The sequence below is a fragment of the Schistocerca americana genome, chromosome 10 (genome assembly GCF_021461395.2).
Source record: "Schistocerca americana isolate TAMUIC-IGC-003095 chromosome 10, iqSchAmer2.1, whole genome shotgun sequence".
In the NCBI taxonomy this organism is placed as follows: Eukaryota; Metazoa; Arthropoda; class Insecta; order Orthoptera; family Acrididae; genus Schistocerca; species Schistocerca americana.
This window is the reverse complement of record NC_060128.1, coordinates 104889495-104911166: the sequence shown is the minus strand read 5'-3', so window position 1 is coordinate 104911166 and position 21672 is coordinate 104889495. Positions and strand designations below refer to the sequence as shown.

At 43.1% G+C, this 21672-nt stretch overlaps 1 protein-coding gene across 1 annotated transcript in view; it reads left to right on the top strand.

Annotated features, from left to right (window-relative positions):
* LOC124552278 (adenylate cyclase, terminal-differentiation specific-like) overlaps positions 1-21672 on the top strand; it is a 94840-nt gene that overhangs the window by 35978 nt on the left and 37190 nt on the right. Inside the window, exon 2 of the mRNA XM_047126556.1 lies at positions 5343-5621. Coding sequence (XP_046982512.1) covers positions 5343-5621 — 279 coding nt within the window. The remainder of the gene's footprint in view (positions 1-5342; positions 5622-21672) is intronic.

Sequence of the window (21672 nt, the reverse complement as noted above, 5' to 3'; positions counted from 1 at the left end):
ATGTGCTGCGAATACATAGAAAGAAAGGTCCTTTATCATTTATCTACAATATAGCAGGTCAGCGACTGGAAGCACTTAATTCCATAAATTATCAGGGTGTAGGCATTAGGAGTGATCTAAAATGGAATGACCACGTAAAATTAATCGTCGGTAGAGCAGATGCCAGACTGAGATTCATTGGAAGAAACCTAAGGAAATGCAGTCCGAAAACAAAGGAAGTAGGTTACAGTACACTTGTTCGCCCACTGCTTGAATACTGCCCACTGGTGTGGGATCCGTACCAGATGGGGTTGATAGAGGAAATAGAGAAGATCCAACGGAGAGCAGCGCGCTTCGTTACAGGATCATTTAGTAATCGCGAAAGCGTTACGGAGATGATAGATAAACTCCAGCGGAAGACTCTGCAAGAGAGACGCTCAGTAGCTCGGTACGGGCTTTTGTTGAGGTTTCGAGAACATACCTTCACCGAAGAGTCAAGCAGTATATTGCTCCCTCCTACGTATATCTCGCGAAGAGACCATGAGGATAAAATCAGAGAGATTAGAGCCCACACAGAGGCATACCGACAATCTTTCTTTCCACGGACAAATACGAGACTGGAATAGAAGGGAGAACCGATACAGGTACTCAAGGTACCCTCCGCCACACACCGTCAGGTGGCTTGCGGAGTATGGATGTAGATGTAGATGTAGAACTCTACCATCTAGTGAGCAAGTGCTACTCTTGCTACTCTGAGATGAAGAGGGGAACTCGTGGCGGGCCGCGTCAAAGTAATCAGAAGACTGATGACAGAAAAAAATCTTTACTTCTGTCAAATTCGGTGTTAGAGTGTTATTTGTTTTTGTAACTGCTGCCAAGTTGCCCAGTTTCTTTTCTTATCATTTGTTATGTATGTGTTTATGTAAAGAGCTTCTGTGTGTGTGTGTGTGTGTATATATATATATATAAGTCATCTTGTAAAGTTTGGGAAAAGAATGAAAATTTCAGAAAGAAGAAACAGAAAGCTCGGGCTTTCCCATTGTCACTTTAATTCTGTCAGAGACGAAAAAGGCAGTTGAATGGAGTTTATAATGTCTAAAAAAGTAAAATTAGAGTAATGGTCGAATTAAATGAGATGATGGTGACTGAATTGGATTAGGTTCAAAATGGTTCAAATGGCTCTGAGCAATATGGGACTGAACATCTGAGGTCATCAGTCCCCTAGAACTGATGACCTCAGAACTCGCGCGGCTCCGGACTGAAGCGCCTAGAACCGCCCGGCCACACCGGCCAGCTAATTCGATTAGGTATCGGAGAGTTTTGCTGTCTGGACAAGAAGATAACTATCGATTGACAAAGTGGAGCGAATATAAAATTGGTGCTAGTAGTAAAAAAAAAGGATTGCTGGAAAAGGCGGATTTGCTAAACGCGGATATGGGTTAGAGCGTCGTGGCTCACCGTGGAGGGACAGCTCAACTACTTTTTTAACACATTTTGCGAAAATCATTTATCCGTAGCTGTGAATGAAATAAATGGCTGATGTTTCATTTAAAATAATGAAACTTGGTTTATCTTCTCCTAAATATCTCACCTAAACGCTCGTGTGTACAGCGAAGTATCCGAAAGTTTTTCACAGATTGCTTAGAAACTTAGACACAGCCATGCATTCGAATAGACACGTGTATATACAGGGTGTTCCAGAAGTGATAGTCGATATTCAGTGATGTGACAGGAATGATCATTCGACTCAAAAAAGTCTAGTAAATATGAGTTCTAAAACGCATACCTCGACAGCTATGAGCACTTGTTAATATTTTATAGTGGGAAAACAAATCTCTTCTGCTGCAAGCTGTTTGCTTTCCGTATTTTGGTGAGTGGTAGTATGGACTGAAACAAGAAAAAATTGTCCAGTAAACATACGCTCTAAAATATATACCTTAAAAGTTATGAGCACAGCAAAGATGAACAAGTGCTCATACCTTTGAAGGTATACATTTTTAGAGCACATGTTTGCGGGACATTTTTAATTGCTTTGGTGCGTACTAGCACTTACCAAAATACGGAAAACAAAGAGCTTGCGGTAGGTAAGATATGTTTCACAGTATCGAAGATAAGGAATTGGTCGTAGCTCTTAAGATACGCGTTTTGGAGCCCATTTTTGCATCACTTGTTTCGAATGATCATTCCTATCACATCTCTGAATATTTACCATCACTTCTGAAACGCGCTATATATGGCTCTGAGCACTACGGGACTTAACATCTGAGGTCATCAGTCTCCTAGAACTTAGAGCTACTTAAACCTAACCAACCAAAGGACATCGCACACATCCATGCCCGAGGCAGGATTCGAACCTGCGACCGTAGCGGTCACGCGGTTCCAGACTGAAGCGCCTAGAACCACGCTATATATGAACAGTCGAGTAATATATATAGTCAAGCGCGAAAAAAACTGCTACAGGCATGCGTATTCCAGTACAGACATATGTAAACAGAATATGGCGCTGCTGTGGGCAACTCCTATGTAAGACAACAAGTGTCTGGCGCAGTTGTTAGATCGGTTGCTGCTGCTACAATGACAGGTTATCAAGATTTAAGTGAGTTGAACGTGGTGTTACAGTCGGTGCACGAGCGATGGGTCACAGCATCTCCGAGGGAGCGATGAAGTGGGTATTTTCCCTACTACCATTTCACGAGTGTACCGTGAATATCAGGAATCAGGTAAAAAATCAGATCTCCAACATCGCTGCGGCCGGAAAAAGATCCTGCAAGAATGGGACCAACGGCGACTGAGGAGAATCGTTCAGCTGTGACAGATGTGCAAACCTTGCGCAAATTGCTGAAGATGTTAATGCTGGGCCATCAACAAGTGTCAGCGTGCGAACTGTTCTACAAAACATCATCGATATGGGATTTCGGAGGCGAAGGCCCACTCGTGTAACCTTGATGACAGCACAACACAAAGCTTTACGCCTTCCCTGGACGGTCAAGACCTACAGTGGACTGTAGATGGCTGGAAAACATGTTGCCTGGTCGGACGAGTCTCGTTTCAAAGTGTACCGACCGGATGGACATGTATGGGTATGGAGACAACCTCATGAATTCATGGACCCTGCATGTCAGCGGGGACTGTTCGAGTTGGTGGAGGCTCTGTAACAGTGTGAGGCGTGTGCAGTTGAAGTGACGGGGATCCCTGATAGCCAGCCGGAGTGGCCGAGCGGTTCTAGATGCTTCAGTCTGGAACCGCGCGACTGCTACGGTCGCAGATTCGAATACTGCCTCGGGCATGGATGTGTGTGATGTCCTTAGGTTAGTTAGGTTTAAGTAGTTCTAAGTCTAGAGGACTGATTACCTCAGATGTTAAGTCCCATAGTGCTCAGAGCCATTTTTTTTTATCCCTCATAGTCCAGATTGACAGATGAAACTTACGCAAGCATCCTGTCTGGTCAACTGCGTCCATTGTGCATTCCGACGGATTTGGGCACTTTCAGCAGGACAATGCAACACGCCACAGGTCCAGAATGTCTCTAGGACCACCCTTCTGAGTTTAAACACTTTCGCTGGCCACCAAACTCCCTAGATATCAACGTTATTGAGCGTATCTGGAATGTCTTGTAACGTGTTGTTCAGAAGTGATCTCCACCCCGTTGTATGGACAGCCTTGCTGCATTCATGCTGTCAATTCGCTCCAGCACTCCGTCAGACATTAGTCGGGACCATGCCACGTCGTGCACCGGCACTTCTGCCTGCTCCTGGGGACCGTACACGATATTAGGCAGGTTCTTCAGTGTACGTCTGGTTTTTGTAACTTGCTGACCCTGATAACCCTCCCCAGGGTCGCGCGACCAGTTTATGGCAAGTCGCAGGCGGACCGAGTCTACGCAAAGCCTTCTAGATACAAGGCCTACGCGCAGCAGCCATATTGGCACGTGACGTCACAAACTGTTGGCCATCTTATCTTCAGTCGGCAGTCCTGTTGGCGTGTATGTTGTGTTGAAAGTGTGTGACACGTGAAAGTGACATACATTTCATACTGTACTCGCCTACAGTTCTTCGAAGTATGGGATATCAGTGCTGCGTTCCCTTTTTGCCAGGGAAATTATAAATCCCAAAAAGGCATTGAAGTGCACATGTTTCGCTTTTTCCAACGTGTGAAGTTCAGAAATCGCTGGACTGCAGCTATTCCCAAACAGGAATTTGTGTCTATGCATCATCCAAGGGTATGTAAATTGCAAAAAAATTGTAGCGTGTTATTTGTTTCCAATGCACCACATTTACCAATTGTTTTTAAAAGCAGTTATGTATCATGTACCAGTATCATTTGTTTCTAAATTCTGGACCATTACTGCGAGGTTAACACGAAGCTGGCTGTGAAATGTCTCTCATATTTGCAACTAGTGTCACACAGAGTAGTCATATTAATTAGTGTGACTCGAAAATGTTTAGTATTCCTTATCATTCCTACCAGATTATTGAGTTTCCAGTATATTTATTTGGAAGAGCTAAAGAATGATTTTGTTCAGTTTTGCATATACAGCTATTCGGAAATAATTTCAATTTGAGTAAACTACCTTATAAAATTGCTTTAATGAATTCAGTGTTCGACAGATTAAGCAGTATAGAAAGCATAATTTCGAGGTAAGTGCATTATGATTAAATTAACAGCACTATGTGACACGAATTTAAATCAAGGATATAGGAGAAACAATCTTTCCATGTTTAAGGTTCTAAAGTTCTGGAGAAACAGGGAAATAAAATATGTTTACGGTTTTTTGATTTATTAAACATTATGTCAGGAGGTGCTCCACTTCTTCGAATGATTTGAGTTTCGTGTGAGATGAGCGAATTTTGAAGTGGAGAGGAAAATTTAAGAAAATAACCAGGGAAAGAAATTCTTAAATTCTGTAGGAGCTCCAGCTGTTTTATTTAAAAGCGATAACGTCTGCTTGATGTTGCGTATTGCCGATTTTTTTAACTGCAAGAAAGCGTAGCTCCTGAGGTAACAGACATAATTTAAAATTACAGTTTGTATTCAAGCCTAGGAACGCGATTTAAGGCAAATCGTCAAAATAATTTTACATAGAGGAGCTTTGTTCAGTTACTTTTCGCAATGATGTGAATTTCCATACTTCTATTACAAGGACATGTGGGAGAGGAAAGAAGCACCAGTATCTCTATGCGGTCTCAGCTCTAAAACTTGTAAAGTTCGTATAGCTGCAGAGTGCTTAACAGGAGCGTTCCGATACACACCCGGCCATCAGTATGTGACGTCACAAGTGTGCGCGCAGGCCTGTAGTCTAGGTGGTGATGGTCTACGTCGCTGCGCCGGTCGACCTGTGCTGTATCGACGTGTTTACACAGTAGTTCCGGCGCTGGCTGCCCAAGGCCGCGTGCCGGGATCGACCCACAGACGTGCGGTACGGTACGTGTGTGGCGCGCGCCGCCCGCTGGTTTATTCGCGTCTTATTGCGCTCCGTCCCTGCGGCCATATCTCGGCGTCCCACGGTGCCGGGCTACGCGGCGACGGCGCGACTGCGATGCCATCTCAGGCAGAGGAAAGCGAGGGCGTGCCCACGTGATGGCCCCCTGCTGATAGTCCCGAGATTCCGCGTGCCACCCGCACAGGACTTCAGCACGCCCACGGCCGCGTCCTTATCACTGCAGCGGCAGCGACGATATCCGCTCCCCTTATGTACCGTGCATCGTTTAGCCCATCGACGAGACCCAGAAAATACTAGATACAGGCTCCCCGGTAGATACCATTTTCCTTGAATTCCGGAAGGCGTTTGATACAGTTCCGCACTGTTGCCTGATAAACAAAGTAAGAGCCTACGGAATATCAGACCAGCTGTGTGGTTGGATTTAGGAGTTTTGAGCAAACAGAACACAGCGTGTTGTTCTCAATTGAGAGACGTCTACAGACGTTAAAGTAACCTCTGGCGTGCCACAGGGGAGTGTTATGCTTTTCTCAATATACATAAATGAGCTAGTAGATAGTGTCGGAAGTTCCATGCGGCTTTTCGCGGATGATGCTCTAGTATACAGAGAAGTTGCAGCATTAGAAAGTTGCAGCGAAATGCAGGAATATCTGCAGCGGATAGGCACTTGGTGCAGGCAGTGGCAACTGACCCTTAACATGGACAAATGTAATGTATTGCGAATACATAGAGAGAAGGATCCTTTATTGTATGATTATATGATAGCGGAACAAACATTGGATGCAGTCACTTCTGTAAAATATCAGGGAGTATGCGTACGGAACGATTTGAAGTGGAATGATCATATAAAATTAATTGTTGGTAAAGCGCGTCCCAGGTTGAGATTCATTGCGAGAGTCCTTAGAAAATGTAGTCCATCAACAAAGGAGGTCCCTTACAAAACCTTCGTTCGACCTATACTTGAGTGTTGCTCATCAGTGTGGGATCCGTACCAGGTAGGGTTGACAGAGGAGATAGAGAAGATCCAAAGAAGAGTGGCGCCTTTCGTCACAGGGTTATTTGGTAAGCGTCATAGCGTTACGGAGATGTTTAGCAAACTCAAGTGGCAGACTCTGCAAGAAAGGGGCTCTGCATCGCGGTGTAGCTTGCTCGCCAGGTTTCGAGAGGGTCCGTTTCTGGATGATGTATCGAATATATTGCTTTCCCCTACTTATACCTCCCGAGGAGATCACGAATGTAAAATTAGAGAGATTCGAGCGCGCACGGAGGCTTTCCGGCAGTGGTTCACCCCGCGCACCATTCGCGACTGGAACAGGAAAGGGAGGTAATGACAGTGGCACGTAAAGTGCCCTCCGCCACACACCGTTGGGTGGCTTGCGGAGTATAAATGTAGATGTAGACGTACACGTGACAGATTCAGTAGTAATGGTTGTCACTGGTCGCTTATATCGACCAAATCGTGGCCTACTTTTGAGCACGCTTTTTCAGCAACCCACGACCTCTGAGGGACCGACTAACTACAGGCTTGGGGGGGGGGGGGGGGGGGGTATATCGAGGCGTGCTACACAGTGGTGCGGCAGCTGACGTCATACTGGGTGACAATTGTTGAAGAGCCAAAGAAACTGGTGTTGTTGTTGTTGCCTTCAGTCCAGAGACTGGTTTGATGCAGCTCTCCATATTAATCTATCCTGTGGAAGCTCCTTCATCTCCCAGTACCTACTGCGACCTACATCCTTATGAAACTGCGTAGTGTATTCATCTCTTCGTCTCCCTCTACCATTTTTACCATCCACGCTGCCCTCCAATACTAAATTTGTGATCCCTTGATGCCTCAGGACATGTCCTACCAACCGATCCCTTCTTCTAGTCAAGTTGTGTCACAAACTTCTCTTCTCCCCAATCCTATTCAATACCTCCTCATTAGTTACGTGATCTACCCACCTAATCTTCAACATTCTTCTCTAGCACCACAATTCGAAAGCTTCTATTCTCTTCTTGTCCAAACTATTTATTGTCCATGTTTCACTTCCATACATGGCTACACTCCATACAAATATTTTCAGAAATGACTTCCTGACACTTAAACCTATACTCGATTGTAACAAATTTCAAAGCTTTCCTTGCCATTGCCAATCTACATTTTATATCCTCTCTACTTCGACCATCATCAGTTATGTTCCTCCCCAAATAGCAAAACTCCTTTACTACTTTAAGTGCCTCATTTCCTTTCCCTGAGCATCACCCGACTTAATTCGACTAGATTCCATTATCCTCGTTTTGCTTTTGTTGATGTAGATCTTATATCTTCCTTTCAAGACACTGTCCATTCCGTTCAACTGCTTTTCCAAGTCCTCTGCTGTCTCTGACAGAATTACAATGTCATCAGCGTACCTCAAAATTTTTATTTCTTCTCTCTGGATTTTAATACCTACTCCTAATTTTTCTATTGTTTCCTTTACAGCTTGCTCAATATACAGATTGAATAACATCGGGGAGAGGCTACAACCCTGTCTCACTCCCTTCCCAACCACTGCTTCCCTTTCATGCCCCTCGACTCTTATAACTGCCATCTGGTTTCTGTACAAATTGTAAATAGCCTTTCGCTCCCTGTATTTTACCTCTGCCACCTTTGAAAGAGAGTATTCCAGTCAACCTTGGCAAAAGCTTTCTCTAAGTCTACAAATGCTAGAAACGTAGATTTGCCTTTCCTTAATCTTTCTTCTAAGATAAGTCGTAATGTCAGTATTGCCTCACGTGTTCCATTATTGCTACGGAATCCAAACTGATCTTCCCCTAGGTCGGCTTCTACCAGATTTTCCATTCGTCTGTAAATAATTCGTGTTAGTATTTTGCAGCTGTGGCTTATTAAACTGATAGTTCGGTAATTTTCACATCTGTCAACACCTGATTTCTTTGGGATTGGAATTATTACATTCTTCTTGAAGTCTGAGGGTATTTCGCCTGTCTCATACATCTTGCTCACCAGATGGTAGAGTTTTGTCAGGACTGGCTCTCCCAAGGCCGTCAGTAGTTCCAATGGAATGTTGTCTACTCCCGGGGCCTTGTTTCGACTCAGGTCTTTCAGTGCTCTGTCAAACTTTTCAGGCAGTATCGTATCTCCCATTTCATCTTCATCTACATCCTCTTCCATTTCCATAATATTGTCCTCAAGTACATCGCCTTCGTATAGACCCTCTATATATTCTTTCCACCTTTCTGCTTTCCCCTCTTTGCTTAGAACTGGGTTTCCATCTGAGCTCTTAATACTCATACAAATTGCTCTCTTTCCTCCAAAGGTTTCTTTAATTTTCCTGTAGGCTGTATCTATCTTACCCCTACTGAGATAAGCCTCTACATCCTTACATTTGTCTTCTAACCATGCCTGCTTAGCCATTTTGCACTTCCTGTCGATCTCATTTTTGAGACGTTTGTATTCCTTTTTGCCTGCTTCATTTACTGCATTTTTATATTTTCTCATTTCATCAATTAAATTCAATATATCTTCTGTTACCCAAGGATTTCTACTATCCCTCGTCTTTTTACCTACTTGAACCTCTGCTGCCTTCACTACTTTATCCCTCAGAGCTACACATTCGTCTTCTACTGTATTTCTTTCCCCCATTCCTGTCAATTGTTCCCATTGCTGTCCCTGAAACTCTGTACAACCTCTGGTTTAGTCAGTTTATCCAAATCCCATCTCCTTAAATTCCCACCTTTTTGCAATTTCTTCAGTTTTAATGTACAGTTCATAGCCAATAGATTGTGGTCAGAGTCCACATCTGCCCCTGGAAATGTCCTACAATATAAAACCTGGTTCCTAAATCTCTGTCTTACCATTATATAATCTATCTGATACCTTTTAGTGTCACCAGGATTCTTCCATGTATATAACCTTCTTTTATGATTCTTGAACCAAGTGCTAGCTATGGTTAAGTTATGCTCTGTGCAAAATTCTACCACACGGCTTCCTCTTTCATTTCTTAGCCCCAATCCATATTCACCTACTATGTTTCCTTCTCTCCCTTTGCCTACTGTCGAATTACAGTCACCCATGAATATTAAATTTTCGTCTCCCTTCACTACCTGAATAATTTCTTTTATCTCATCATACATTTCTTCAATTTCTTCGTCATCTGCAGAGCTAGTTGGTATATAAACTTGTGCTACTGTAGTAGGCATGAGCTTCGTGTCTATCTTGGCCACTATAATACGTTCACTATGCTGTTTGTAGTAGCTTACCCGCACTCCTATTTTTATATTCATTATTAAACCTACTCCTGCAATACCCTTATTTGATTTTGTATTTATAATCCTGTATTCACCTGACTAGAAGTCTAGTTCCTCCTGCCACCGAACTTCACTAATTCCCACTATATCTAACTTCAACCTATCCATTTCCCTTTTTAAATTTTCTAACCTACCTGTCCGATTAAGGAATCTGACATTCCACGCTCCGATCCGTAGAACGCCAGTTTTCTCTCTCCTGATAACGACATCCTCCTGAGTAGTCCCCGCCCGGAGATCCGAATGGGGGTCTATTTTACCTCCGGAATATTTTACCCAAGAGGACGCCATCATCATTTAACCATACAGTAAAGTTCCATGCCCTCGGGAAAAATTACGGCTGTAGTTTCCCCTTGCTTTCAGCCGTTCGCAGTACCACAACAGCAAGGCCGTTTTGGTTAGTGTTACAAGGCCAGATCAGTCAATCGTCAAGACTGTTGCCCCTGCAACTACTGAAAAGGCTGCTGCCCCTCTTCAGGAACCACATGTTTGTCTGGCCTCTCAACAGATACCCCTCCGTTGTGGTTGCACCTACGGTACGGCTATCTGTATCGTTGAGGCACGCAAGCCTCCCCACCAACGGCAAGGTGCATGGTTCATGGGGGGGGGAAAAGAAGAAACTGGTACACCTCCGTAATATCGGTTAGCGCCCCTGACAGCACGCCGAAGAACCACAATATGACACGGCATGGACTCGACTAATGTCTGAAGTAGTGCTGGAGGGAATTGGCGCCATGAATCCTACAGCGCTGTCCATAAATACGTAAGAGTAAGAGCTGGTGGAGCCCGCCCGGTTAGCCGAGTGGTCTAACGCAGAGCTTTCCGGGGCAGGAAGGAACGCCTGGCCCCCGGCACGAATCCGCCCGGCGCACTTGTGTCGAGGTCCAGTGTGCTGGCCAGTCTGTGGATGGTTTTTAGGCGGTTTTCCATCTGCCTCGGCGAATGCGGGCTGGTTCCCCTTATTCCGCTTCAGCTATACTACGTCAGCGATTGCTGCTCAAACAAGTTCTCCACGTACGCGTACACCATCGTTACTCTACCACGCAAACATAGGGGTTGTGGACCACTGCGGCTGCGGCGGGAACGGAGCCTCCCCGTCATTTCTATGTCCCCGGTTAACAAAATCTTCAAATTTGAAATCCCTTGTCAATATCAGTCAACACTTCGTGTGAGTAAAGAGTTAGTTGTATTTCACAAGAACGATAAGCTCAGTTGTACTCTGCATTACTTCCAGAGTCGCGGTTTAATAGAAGCATGCGGTTTGGTTTCCAGATATGCGGCCTTATCCGAAAAATGCAACTTTCTACGGTGGTGTGTGGCTGCTCCTAATTTGTCTGCCTTTTGTTGGGCTTTCTAGCGATGAAGTACAGAACTCACAACAGAGACCTGTTCAAAGCTACCGACGTAAGCGCGAGGAATATGTATAATGAGGAATAAGAAGATACATACCCTAAGGGGATACAGGTATACCAACGAATACGATTTTTATGTCTGTGTCCTATGTATTTCTTCGCAGTAAATTCTTTCATCGCTAGCAAAACGGCACGAAATTAATGGTACAGAAAAAACTGACTGTGTCTTTAAAAAGCTTGTGGCAAATGTAAAGAGGACAGCTCATTTCAAATCACAGCATAACGACGAATTCTGTTAGAAATTACGAAATTGTCACATCATTACTTTCAAATTTCGAGCCGTAATACCAACGTCGAAAGAATGTTCACTTTCATAAATGTCCGCAGAACAAAGACACCAATAAAGATTTCGAATTCAAGTAACAATAAAGTTCTTTTTAAAGTGGGTCCAAATGAGAAATATTAATACGTAAATACAGATTATTGGTGTTTCTTTATAAGTCTTATTGAGATAATGCAGTCATTCAGTGTGTCTTGGTTTTCTGCCACACAAAAACAGATGATTGTTGATTTTATTTTATGAAAAACTTTTACTTTATTTTGGCCGAAAATGCGCAGGTGACCCTATTTCTGTTTAAATTAGGTAGTGCGGATTTTAGGGCAAAATTTCCGTCAAAATATGACGCCGAGTCCTGCTTTGCTATTTTTGGACCTGAAAACCGCAACCGCAATACATTTGACGTCACCGATTGGGAGGGCTACCAATGACTGACTTGTTTAGCGCAAACCGCTAGGCTACTCGGTGATTCGGCGTCAAGCCAATGACACACGAACTATTTCGGCTGCTTCTAGATATTCAAATGTTACCTAAAATTTTGACAAAATTATGTTTCTACATCTACATCTACATCCATACTCCGCAAGCCACCTGACGGTGTGTGGCGGAGGGTACCTTGAGTACATCTATCGGTTCTCCCTTCTATTCCAGTCTCGTATTGTTCGTGGAGAGAAGGATTGTCGGTATGCTTATGTGTGGGCTCTAATCTCTCTCATTTTATGCTCATGGTCTCTTCGCGAGACATACGTAGGAGGGAGCAATATACTGCTTGACTCTTCGGTGAAGGTATGTTCTCGAAACTTTAACAAAAGCCCGTACCGAGCTACTGAGCGTCTCTCCTACAGAGTCTTCCACTGGAGTTTATCTATCGTCGTAAATCTTTCGCGGTTACTAAATAATCCTGTAACGAAGCGCGCTGCTCTCCGTTGGATCTTCCCTATCTCTTCTATCAATCCTATCTGGTAAGGATCCCACACTGCTGAGCAGTATTCAAGCAGTGGGCGAACAAGCATACTGTAACCTACTTCCTTTGTTTTCGGATTGCATTTCCTTAGGATTCTTCCAATGAATCTCAGTCTGGCATCTGCTTTACCGACGATCAACTTTATATGATCATTCCATTTTAAATCACTCCTAATGCGTACTCCCAGATAATTTATGGAATTAACTGTTACCAGTTGCTGACCTGCTATATTGTAGCTAAATGATAAGGGATCTATCTTTCTATGTATTCGCAGCACAATACACTTGTCTACATTGAGATTCAATTGCCAATCCCTGCACCGTGCGTCAATTCGCTGCAGATCCTCCTGCATTTCAGTACAATTTTCCATTGTTACAACCTCTCGATACACCACTGCATCATCTGCAAAAAGCCTCAGTGAACTTCCGATGTCATCCACAAGGTCATTTATGTATATTGTGAATAGCAACGGTCCTATGACGCTCCTCTGCGGCACACCTGAAATAACTCTTACTTCGGAAGACTTCTCTCCATTGACATGCTGCGTTCTGTTATCTAGGAACTCTTCAATCTAATCACACAATTGGTCTGATAGTCCATATGCTCTTACTTTGTCCATTAAACGACTGTGGGGGACTGTATCGAACGCCTTGCGGAAGTCAAGAAACACGGCATCTACCCGGGAACCCGTTTCTATGGCTCTCTGAGTCTCGTGGACGAATAGCGCGAGCTGGGTTTGACACGATCGTCTTTTTCGAAACCCATGCTGATTCCTACAGAGTAGATTTCTAGTCTCCAGAAAAGTCATTATACTCGAACATAATACGTGTTCCAAAATTCTACAACTGATCGACGTTAGAGGTATAGGTCTATAGTTCTGCACATCTGTTCTACGTCCCTTCTTGAAAACGGGGATGACCTGTGCCCTTTTCCAATCCTTTGGAACGCTACGCTCTTCTAGAGACCTACGGTACACCGCTGCAAGAAGGGGGGCAAGTTCCTTCGCGTACTCTGTATAAAATCGAACTGGTATCCCGTCAGGTCCAGCGGCCTTCCCTCTTTTGAGCGATTTTAATTGCTTCTCTATCCCTCTGTCGTCTATTTCGATATCTACCATTTTGTCATCTGTGCGACAATCTAGAGAAGGAACTAAAGTGCAGTCTTCCTCTGTGAAACAGCTTTGGAAAAAGACATTTAGTATTTCGGCCTTTAGTTTGTCATCCTCTGTTTCAGTACCATTTTGGTCACAGAGTGTCTGGACATTTTGTTTTGATCCACCTACCGCTTTGACATAAGACCAAAATTTCTTAGGATTTTCTGCCAAGTCAGTACATAGAACTTTACTTTCGAATTCATTGAACGCCTCTCGCATAGCCCTCCTCACACTACATTTCGCTTCGCGTAATTTTTGTTTGTCTGCAAGGCTTTGGCTATGTTTATGTTTGCTGTGAAGTTCCCTTTGCTTCCGCAGCAGTTTTCTAACTCGGTTGTTGTACCACGGTGGCTCTTTTCCATCTCTTACGATCTTGCTTGGCACATACTCATCTAACGCATATTTTGCGATGGTTTTGAACTTTGTCCACTGATCCTCAACACTATCTGTACTTGAGACAAAACTTTCGTGTTGAGCCGTCAGGTACTCTGTAATCTGCTTTTTGTCGCTTTTGCTAAACAGAAAAATCTTCCTACCTTTTTTAATATTTCCATTTACGGCTGAAATCATCGATGCAGTAACCGCTTTATGATCGCTGATTCCCTGTTCTGCGTTAACTGTTTGAAATAGTTCGGGTCTGTTTGTCACCAGAAGGTCTAATATATTATCGCCACGAGTCGGTTCTGTGTTTAACTGCTCAAGGCAGTTTTCAGATAAACCACTTAAAAAAATTTCACTGGATTCTTTGTCCCTGCCACCCGTTATGAACGTTTGAGTCTCCCAGTCTATATCCGGCAAATTAAAATCTCCACCCAGAACTATAACATGGTGGGGAAATCTACTCGAAATATTTTCCAAATTATCCTTTAGGTGCTCAGCCACAACAGCTGCTGAGCCAGGGGGCCCATAGAGACATCCAATTACCACGTCTGAGCCTGCTTTAACCGTGACCTTCACCCAAATTATTTCACATTTCGGATCTCCGTCAATTTCCTTCGATACTATTGCACTTCTTATCGCTATAAACACGCCTCCCCCTTCACTGTCCAGCCTGTCTCTGCGGTATACATTCCAATCTGAGTTTAGGATTTCATTCATGTTTCGTTTGTATAACACATTAGTGCTTTGTTTCACGAAACTTTATTGCTACATTTTGTATGTACAGCTTTCGGGTTTTAAGCCCTTTTTTCAATCCATAGCTGTTTCCAGAGATGGCAACCGAACATAGTTCTCGGCTAGAACCACATTTTGAAGTAACAGTCGCCGTATTTCGTCTCGTGTTTGTTACCCACGGCGATAGCAGTGCACCAAGCGGCCAGCAAGCTAGACTTCTGAACACATCGGATGAGTGCTAATACTAACGTTTATATTGATTTGTAAAATAGTTCTTACAATAGGGAGTCTATGTAGTGCCATAAAAATCGGAATAACTGAAAAATGACATCACGTTTGTCGTTCTTTCGTTTCCCTGGGACCTTGGAAAGTACGAAAGGGTATATTACAGGACAGTTTATTTACGATTCTCTTGTAACATTCAAATTTTTACTGAATAATGCCATTTTCCTTTAATAATAATAAAAATTTGCCAGTAAAAATCAGAAAACCTGATCATTTGCAGAAAGATGTCGTACATCTACACAACACAGCAGAGTTTTGTTCGCTACACTTTCCGTCAGCCAAATCAGTGAATGTGGAACGTGGCAAACCTATAGGGAATGTAAGACGTACATTATTTGACGTACCAAATACGCCGCCACAACTGTAGCTCAAGAAAAAAAACTAAACAGACGTGATAATTAATCGTCTATAGCAAGAAAACTAGTTCTAAACACAGAAGAAAGCAATTCTACAATTATTGCTAAATCTGAGCCACAAACGGCAACTATTTTCAAAATATCCGGTTTTGAAGCAAACATAATTACGTTTTCAAAAAAAAACGTGCATTAGAAAGTTGAGTGAAGTTTAAGAATGGTTGAATCGTTAGACTCTATAAAAAAAATTTTAAGTGTTAAGGAAAGTGCCTGTGATAATAACAACTGACAAAAATATAAATATATGCTTCTCATGCGTGAAATATGTGTTCATATTCTCTTGCTTTCAGCACAATAAACTGGAAATATACACATACTCGAAAGTATTTCTTCATGAACAAGTTGTAGCTTATATCCCTGAATCAGTGCGATTCGGCACTTTTTAAATGTATTTCACGATAATTTACTAACGCGTGGAACGCAAAAATATCACAACAATTTTGTGAATGAGGTAGAAAATAGTGAATAACAAACGTCTTTACGACGCTTGTGACTGTCGGCTTTCTCACCGCTTGGAGCGCTAGTTTCGTTCCATCTGTCAAACGGTAACAACTTTCGCACTGTGAGTTGAACTATGAAATTTACCTAAGTTATCTGTCGACTATTTTGTCACAAGTAGACTTGTATTTTACGATCTTATGATATTCATTAGGACAGTGTTTACTCTAATTACAGAGCGTTCGTAAAGTCGCCGTAACCTGGACTACGGACAAATGATGCAGCTTATGTTGGAAACTTGAAATAAAGTTGGCAGAACACAAGTTGGCAGAACTGTTCTTTCGTATATACTCGATTGTTTTTTTAATCCGTTCTACTGTTGTTCAACATTTAACAATTTCCCACAGTTGATTCAAATTACTGAATGCGATGCGTAGTGTTTAGACATGCAGTTTGTTAAAGTTAAGGTGCTTCTAACTGAAAAGCTTATTTTCTCTAGTTGAAAATGTGTTTTCGGTAACGCGGTTCGTTGACTTATTGAGAAATTTCGAGAGACTGGCTCAGTGTTCGATACCGAACGAACTGGAAGACCGCCTAAACTAAACAAACAGAAGTTTGTGGGAATTTGTTGCTCTCTACAACAGAGGCCACTAGAACCATTTCGTAAGTTAGCACAAGAGAAAAATACCGGGTTTGCAACCGCGTATAAAGCGATTCGACGAACATTGAAATTGATTCCCATTTAAAGCGACGGCGAAGTAAGAACTGAATGGCGCGGATCGTGAAAGACGAATCCGTTCTGCAAATTGTTTACGTCTTTTATTGATCGTTCTTTGTTGTTTCCTTTTCTTCCAGTATTCTTTCATCTGTCTTCTGTTTTTCTTCTTTCTAACCTCAGACCATTTTGAACCAATCTTTTTAGCTAACCTGCCTTGGTGGAATCCTTCTAATTTCAATACTTTTTTTCGAAAGGCTTCTCGGTTGTTTATACCTTCAGTTTTCAGTTTTTATATTGTTTCTTTCTAAATCGTTTTTTACTTCGTTGATCCAACTTGTTGTGGACTACTTACCCCACAAATATTTGAAAATCTTATTAGTTAATTTGCTGTCCTGCATTCTAAATATGTTTCCAAAAACATGAGTCTTCTTTTTCTCATTACGTTTAAAATATTTTCTGTATTTTGGTATATTTCAGTATTACTGCGTAATTACCTTGTGTTGTGTTTTGCGGCCCTAATATTTTCCTTATAATTCGTCTTTCTAGTACTTCTACTTCATATAAATTACAGTTTAATGCCAGGAATTCGATTTCATATAGGCATTCTGGCTTCATATTGTGTTGTAATGCCTTATTTTTGCGTTTTCGGACAGGCACTTTTTATTGTAGAGCTCTTTGGTTTTACCACACGCTCTCCCCATTTTATACAACCTTTCCTCTATTGCATATTTTTCCAAAGCATTTTCTTGTATTGTCTCCCTTAGATATTTGCATTTTTTACCCTCTCTATTTGGTTAATATCTGCTTTCAGAAATTTTTGGAGCATCCTTAACGTTTGTCACAAATTTTGTTTTTTCTGTAGAAATTCTTAAGCCATATCTGCTGGCTATTTCATCCAGCAGATTTACTTGTGTTATGAGACATTTATTTTCTGGAGAATCTGTGAACAGTGAACATTTTTCTTCAGTGCTCCACGATTTCATCGGCCAGCCGAGGCAAGGCGAAACAAACTACTCACGCCTTCGAGAAGACGGCAACTTATGTGCACACAGGTGACAACACTGTGCGTGTACTGGAAGAGTTTTCTGGGGAACGTGTCGTCTCGGATACCTTTGGCTTCTCGCTCACCTGACCCTACACCACGAAACTTTTTTTTCTTTGGGGAGCAGCAAAATCTATGATGATGTAATACAGTTGCCCAAGAAGCACCCTTTGTGACTTGAAAACTGAAACTGCCTATTAATATACATAGACAAACGTCCTCGTTGGTGCTTCACCTTTGATGTTTGTTCTGATGACTGGGAAGTTTCGAACCGTTCTGGCAGATGGCAGAGCCGTAGTACAGCTCAAAATGTCGTCTACATACGACTCACGTTTCAAGCAGCATGCTGTTATTGAATTCTTTTGTGCAGGAAAAGAATCCGTGGTGAACATCCACAAACGTTTGTGTGCAGTGTATGGCAATGCTACAGTTGAGAGGAGTACAGTCTCAGGAAATGCAAAAACATAGCTCCATGATCAGCCACGCACGGGACGTCCTGTCACAGCTACTGCTCCAAATGTACTGAATCGTGCGGATGCCATTATTCGTGCCGACCGGCGCATCACAATTCGACATTTGGCTCTGCAGTTATCGGTCAGCATTGGAAGTGCGTCTGCAATGATCCATACTCTCGGATATTCAAAGAGGTGCTCACGGTGGGTTCCGCGAATGCTCACAGTGGACCACAAGATTCAAAGAAACGCCATTTCATCTGAATTGTTGGAGCGTTTAGAGATCGACAGAGACGCCTTTCTGTTACGTATCGTTACGGGTGACGAAAGATTGGTACACCACTTTGCGCCGGAAACGAAAACGCAGTCCGTGGAGTGGCATCATCCTCATTCACCGCGAAAGAAGGAATTCGAGACAACCCCCTCTGCCAGAAAAGCCACGGTGACGGTATTCTGGGGTAGTGATTGCGTCATTCTCGTGGATGTCATGCCAAAATGGTCAACCATCGATTCGGAGGCGTACGTGAAGACTGAATGAACTCAAGAACCTTTTCCGACATGGTCGATCGGATAAGAATCCAGCAGAAATCTTGCTCCAGCACGATAATGCACGCCCACACACAAGTCTGAGAACCCGGGAACACATCGTCAAATTGGATTGGACATCACTGCCTCATCCATCCTAAAGTCCAGACTTGGCACCCTCAAACTTCCATCTCTTTGGGCTGTTTAAAGATTTTATATGGGAACATACTTTGAAGATGACGAGAGAGTCAGTGATGCAGTGAAAACCTGTCTAGCCCTATAGGACAAGAACTTTTACCAGCAGGCAATATATACTGTTCCACACTGTAAAGCCATAGAATGTGATGGAGGCTACGTAGAAAAATAGCACATGGACAAGACACGTTGATGTATATAGTCACCAAATGCTGACTCTGAGGAAAAATATGTGCTTTACTTTTTGAACTGCCCTCGTATATGGAAAACTAAGAACTGAAATATATTTGTAGCAGCAGTAGTATGGTATTCTGCCTTATGGTAGGTCTTGTCATGGGTTAAGCCTCTTCCACTTTTCTCTGTCCATAGACAGTCTTTTCACTACTGAATATTTGTCCGCTTTGACATTGTCCAGCATTTGATATCTTCTTTTTCCTTTCCCCTTTCTACCTCCACCATTCCTACTATTCCTTCCTTCAATAAACAGTCCCTCCTCAAACAATGTCCAATCCAGTTCCGTTTTCTCTTCCTGATGACTTTCAGCATGTTTCTTTCTTCTCCAACTCTTCTTAAAACTTCTTCATTCCTTACTCGGCCTTCCCATTTCACTTTTTCCATTCTTCTCCATATCTACATGTCTAGTGCCTCCAGTCTTCTTTCATCTTCCTTCCTCAATGTCCAGGTCTCCGCACCATATAAAGCAACGCTCCAGATGTAACATTTGGCAAGTCTTTTCCTCAGATCTTTGTTTAGTGGTCCACAAAGTAATTTCTGTTTCCTCTTGAATCCTTCTTTTGCCATTGCAATTATTTTCCTAATTTCTGTTGAGCAATAGATATCATTCATTATTACACTTCCCAAGTAATTGAAGTTATTCACTTGCTCTGTTTCCTCTCCCCCTATTTTCATACGGCATTTTGTCCCCTTTCCTCCAGTTACCATGCTCTTCGTTTTCTTCTTGTTAATCTTCATTCCATATACTTCTAATTTTGTGTTTAGAGCATCTAACATTTGCTCCATGTCTGTTGCACTCTCAGTCATCATAACCATGTCGTCTGCAAATCTTAAACACTCCACCCTCCGACCCCATATACAAACTCCTCTCCTTCCATCAAAACTTTCACTAATAATTTCCTCCAGATATATATTGAACAGTGTTGGTGATAAACAACAACCTTGGCTTACACCTCTTCGCAGTTCAATTTCTTCAGTCATCACACCTCCTATTCTTACTCTTGCTCTCTGGCTCAAATATAAATTTCTAATTAGCCGTCTATCCCTCCAGTCATCTCCATGTTTCCTTAGGATTTCCATTAGTTTGTCCCATCCGACGCAGTCAAAAGCCTTCTCAAGATCAATGAACACAACATACACCTTCCTTTTCTTCTCCATGTACCTCTCCCCTGTCACTCTCAGTAGCCCAATGGCATATCTCTAGTTCCCACTCCTCGCCTAAGACCAAATTCTTCATCTCCTTTTACGCAATTCAGCTGTCCATATAGCCTTCTGTTGAGCATCCTCAGCAAGACTTTGGCTGCATGCGATATCACGCTCACTGTTCTATGTTCCTCACACTTTTTGCTGTTCTTTTTTTTTCTATAGGTATTAAGATACTTCCTGTAAAGTCCTTTGGCCATTTTCCTGTCATGTATATTTGATTACACAATTCAATCAACTCCCTTTTCCCTTCTTTCTCCAGTGACTTTAGCAGTTCACAGGAATCTCATCACTTCCCATTACCTTTCCATTTTTCATCTCCTTCATAGGATCTTCAATCTCACTAGTTAGTATTGCATTTCCTTTGTCATCATCTGCTACTTTATCTTCTTCTTCTATCCCAAGGTCTTCGCATGTACTATTAAAAAAACACGTTGCAACCAAAAAAACGTCCGCAGCTCGTGGTCTCGCGGTAGCGTTCTCGCTTCCTCAGCACGGGGTCCCGGGTTCGATTCCCGGCGGTGTCAGGGGTTTTTCCTGCCTCGACTGGGTGTTGTTGTGTCGTCTTCATCATCATTCTTCCCCATTACGGTCGGAGTAAGGCAATGGCAAACCACCTCCACTAGGACCTTGCCTAGTAAGCTGGCATGGGACTCCCGCGTCGCTCCCCTACGCTCTGTAAGGAAGTATGGGACTTCATCATCAACAAAAGAACAAGCAAAGATAATCTTTGTCATAGCCTTCTAGACCCATATGCAGTTCGTTCCGTTTGCCTGAACGAAAAATTAACGCACAAAAAAATTCCAGCTTAGAGAAGGCGTGGATCACAGGATAGAAGGAGGGGGTGTGGCAGGCGAAGACGACCAAACAGAGTTCTGTAAGACATGTTTCTGGCCAGAATTCGATTATGAAACTTGGCGACGTTATTCTTAAAGAATCGATCTAATAAATTACACAATAAAAAAGTAGAAATTTTCGCGCTTTTGCGCTACATCTGCCCTTAATGTAAAGACGGGAAGAGCTACGCCCCTACGGCGGCCACAGAAGGTGTTTCGTACAACGGTGGGTCGACGTGAAACGCCGGCAGCTGCAACCGTCCGACTCGGGCCTCATACTTTCCCGCCTCGGGGAATCCCCGCATAAATCACGGTGCTCCTTCCAGCGCGCAGTCGATAGGAGGGGGCAGGCCAGGGGGATTAAGAGCTCTCATTTGCGGGCTGCGCTTTCCGTGCCGCGAGCAATTTGCCTCGTCTTCCGTCCACCCCGGCTCCCATCTCCCGCCCATCTCCTCTCCCTGATGCTCGCATTCCACCAGAATTAGAAATTAAGTGTAGGTTCGATGGCGCAGCGGGAAGCAGGCACGGCAGCTGGCCCTGAGGGCGGAGCTATGGCAACACTGCGCCAATACGTCTGTGTGTGAAAAAGTCGCTGGCATTGTCCCAGGTAGGCCTTCTCTACAATCTTTCTTTCTTTCACTTACGCCATAGTCCCACAGCGATCGCAGGGTCGGCGTGGTTACAACGGATTTGGCAGAGTTAGTGTTAGGGA